The sequence below is a fragment of the Vicia villosa genome, linkage group LG6 (genome assembly GCF_029867415.1).
Source record: "Vicia villosa cultivar HV-30 ecotype Madison, WI linkage group LG6, Vvil1.0, whole genome shotgun sequence".
Lineage (NCBI taxonomy): Eukaryota > Viridiplantae > Streptophyta > Magnoliopsida > Fabales > Fabaceae > Vicia > Vicia villosa.
In genome coordinates, this window is record NC_081185.1 from 8,434,349 (window position 1) to 8,438,312 (window position 3,964).

At 30.0% G+C, this 3,964-nt stretch overlaps 1 protein-coding gene across 1 annotated transcript; it reads left to right on the forward strand.

The window, feature by feature from the left end:
- The first annotated feature begins 1,135 nt into the window (after positions 1–1,135).
- LOC131611201 (probable calcium-binding protein CML46) lies at positions 1,136–2,050 on the forward strand. Its single transcript, XM_058883296.1, has one exon. The coding sequence runs from the start codon at positions 1,271–1,273 to the stop codon at positions 1,913–1,915; it is 645 nt and encodes a 214-aa protein (XP_058739279.1). The 5' UTR covers positions 1,136–1,270; the 3' UTR covers positions 1,916–2,050.
- The last annotated feature ends 1,914 nt before the right edge of the window (positions 2,051–3,964 follow it).

Sequence of the window (3,964 nt, forward strand, 5' to 3'; positions counted from 1 at the left end):
TATTTAATATAATTATTTTATTTTTCAGTTTTTAATATATTATCAAAGTGAGATTTGAGATGCAATAGGACAAAACCGTCGACATGACTCTGAAACGGTGACACACGCTTTTGGGGTCTTAACAAATTCTTTGTTACCTTTTCAAACAATCAACGTAAACGCACAAGCTTCATAGAAAATGTCAATGCCTGCCCTTGAAATACTATATGATTTGAACGGTTTTCACAAAAACAATATAAATATTTAATTTTATACATTTTTAAAATGATTTGTAATTTAAATTTAAATTTAAATTTAAATTGAATTTAATATAAGAAGAAAACTTAATACAATTCTTTATGTATTGTTTATAGTATTTTTTTAATGGAAACATGATAAGTTTATAATTTTCTCCTACGCAATATTTTTTCTATTTTCATTTCTTAAATGATACTTAAATACACTTGTCATATTTTTATTAGAAAATAGTACAAACCACATCACACCTAAGAAATTGTATCTAAGTTTTCTTCTTAGTATAAATACTCATCAAATCCCTATTTTTTAATTATATAATTAATTATTATAAAAAAAAATCTTAACTAAGATTTAAACCCTTTAAATTTCTTAAACTTTTAGTTCAAATCAATCAATCTACTAAATTTCTAAAATCTTATATAACATTTATTTTGCTTAATAATAGTTTTACTTTTCTATTTTTACAAATTCAAAAAAATAGTTTATTTATTTTAAATTCAAATTATTTTTTCTCATTTGTTTTATATTGAAAATCGATGATTTAGCTATTTTTTAATGCTTTAAAACATGAAAAATTATCAAGAAATTATCATATAGAAATGTCTATAAAATTTTAAGATAAAAAATTATCACATATATAAAAATATAATAAAGACAGAAAGACAGAATCAAAGCAGAAACAAACATGAAAAAGGCAGGCCAACATGACCATGACCATAAAACAACCAAACACATATTCCATATATTAAGGAATTCACAAAACAAGAAACTTCCTTTGACATTGTCATGAAAAAACCAACCATACTTCTATTATTATTACTATAATAATCACCATTTAATTCATGAACTTGTCATGCATGTACCTTCCTTTACTTTTCAATATTGTTCCTATATAACCAACTCTTTAGCCATAACATTTTTCATCTTCATAGACTAAGTAACAGCTTAACAAAGTTTGAATCTTTGTGCAAAAGGGTCATAGGATTTCTACACATTCATCTATTTTTTTGAGTTTTGATTTTTTTAAATAGATATGCAAACATCAAACATGGTTTTTCGACAAATCGAATATCTTATTACAGAAGAGAAACGATCACAGAATGATGATATTGATATCAACTCATCTTCAAGTTCGAGTTTATTCGGTTTGATAGATTTTTTCCTATACTCAACATTCATCATTGGAGTACAAAAGTTCTTCTCGAGTTTATCGAGTTTGTTGAGTTTTCGGGGTTTTTTTCTTCTCTGCAAACTTTGTTCCGGTGACTCGGATGTAAAGGGAGAGAAGCAAATATCAGAAGGTGAATCAAGTGTTAGCAGAGAAAGTGTGGAGATTAAGAGAGATGAAGTTGAAAGGGTGATGGCGAAAATGGGAATTTTTTGCAGTGAAGAAAGTGAGGTGCTTGAAGAAAAATATGGTTCTAAAGAACTTTCTGAATTGTTTGAAGAGAATGAGCCAAGTTTTGAGGAAGTGAAGATGGCTTTTGATGTTTTTGATGAGAACAAAGATGGATTCATTGATGCAATAGAGTTGAAAAGAGTTATGTGCATTTTGGGATTTAAGGAAGGTTTAGAAGTTGAGAATTGTGAGAAGATGATCAAGAATTTTGATGAGAATCAAGATGGAAGAATTGATTCTATTGAATTTGTAAAAATTATGGAAAATAGATTATGTTGAGTTTTTCTTTCACTTGTGTGAGGACTTGTATAATATATGAAATTATTTTGACATATTCTTTTATTTCTTTTCTTCAATATAAGTGACTATATCTCTCAAGATTGTTGACCTTTCAAATTAGATGAACCAATGTGGTGAATCTCTCAGCGAGGTAAAGATCAATGAAAAAATATTGAAAACATTGTCTCATTTCTTTTAGTACATAGTGATTGTTGTTTTTTGGAGTTTCAAAATAGCCTCAGAAGAAGTTACCGGGGTGAGTCGCAAGATGATTCATTCTCTTTAAGACGTTTTACGATACTGCTCAAAAATATGCAAAGCTATCTAACTATCACGATGCTTAGAGGATACAAGTTCAGTTCAATTACACGATCACTACTTGCACGGTACGTGATTGTTATAGAAATACACCTTCTGATGATGTTGAATCATTCGATGATGGTGTCGAAACCACTCGTAATATCTAAACACTACTACAAAACGTACCTGCGATGAAGATATATTACTACAACCATTTTTCACCGTAGTAATATTTTATTTTTTTACGTGCATTAATTTTTTTTTTTAATTTTATGAAGAAACATTTCATAACGGTTTTTAAATCTAATCTTGATCATAAAAATTGGGTGACAAATTTCGAATCCCAACATCAATATTTTTCCATTTTCTCTATAAAAATAAGTGCATGATCCTTAATATTTTTTGTTATTTAAATATTAAAAGTATAACAACCACTGTTGTTTCATTCAACTGTGATTATTTGTTCCATATTTCATTACGGTTGTTTCTTGGAACCGTTGTGAAATTCTTTTCACTTAATATAAATATAACAGACATTTTATTTCGTTCATAACACACAAGGGTGCCCTAGTGAACAAGACGACAACAATATCAAAATCTTCACCATCTTCATTCACTTCTGGAAACAAATTTCTATATAAAAACAAATTTTTGAAATATTCATCTTGTTTGTTATTTGTTCCCTCTCTCTCTCTCTCTCTCTCTCTCTCTCTCTCTCTCTCTAAGGTAATGATACTTGCTGAAAGTTTATGTTCTTCGCTAGAGTTACTTTTTTAACATAATGACATTGTGATGTGTATTGTTCATGTTTTATTCATATTTCGTGACAATAAATTTGTGTAGTTACAAACTCATTATTGAGTTGTTGATATGCTTTAGTTTTTGGTGTTGTTAAAGGAAGTAAATTACAACAGACACTAAGAGAAGGAAATTTTTCTATTCATTAAGAAGACATTATCTTTTGGATCCTCAGCAGATGTGCCTACTGTTAGAACAAGATTTGTTCTGATCAATTATCTTAGTTTTGATGATAACAATAATATGAATTTTGCTTAAGATAATATGGTACTCTAATCCAATGCAATTTCCTTTTCAGGAAATATATATAAAGAGTACGCATAATTCAGCGCTCAGAAGCTTTGTCTCAGAAGGTTCAGCATGCAACATCAGAACATGGTCTGGCAAGACATCAGAAGATGGTCGAAGCAGAATCAGAACATGGGTCTATGGAAGCATCAGAAGAACAAGAGAACAGAAGCACTGAAGTTCTGATGGTATCACGCTCAGAAGCACTTCAAGGTCAGAAGATCAGAAGATGCTATGCACCAAGCTGTTTGACTCTGATGATATTCAAACGTTGTATTCACAAACATCAGATCAGAAGGAAGTACAAGTGGCAGGCTACGCTGACTGACAAAAGGAACGTTAAAAGCTACTAAAGGCTACGTCAATAGACACAGCGTGAACAAGGCTCGAGGTAGTTGACAAAAGCGTATAACATTAAATGCGATGCTGTACGGAACACGCAAAGCATTAAATGCATTCAACGGTCATCTTCTCCAACGCCTATAAATATGAAGTTCTGATGAGAAGCAAGTTTAACGATCCTGAACAAAACAACTCAAATTAACTTGCTGAAACGCTGTTCAAATTCAAAGCTCAGAATCTTCATCTTCATCAAAGCTCACTACATTGCTGTTGTAATATATTAGTGAGATTAAGCTTAAATGATTAAGAGAAATATCACAG

Bases quoted from the DNA above. Each gene is read 5' to 3' on its own strand.
- LOC131611201 (XM_058883296.1), top strand. From the start codon at position 1,271: ATGCAAACATCAAACATGGTTTTTCGACAAATCGAATATCTTATTACA.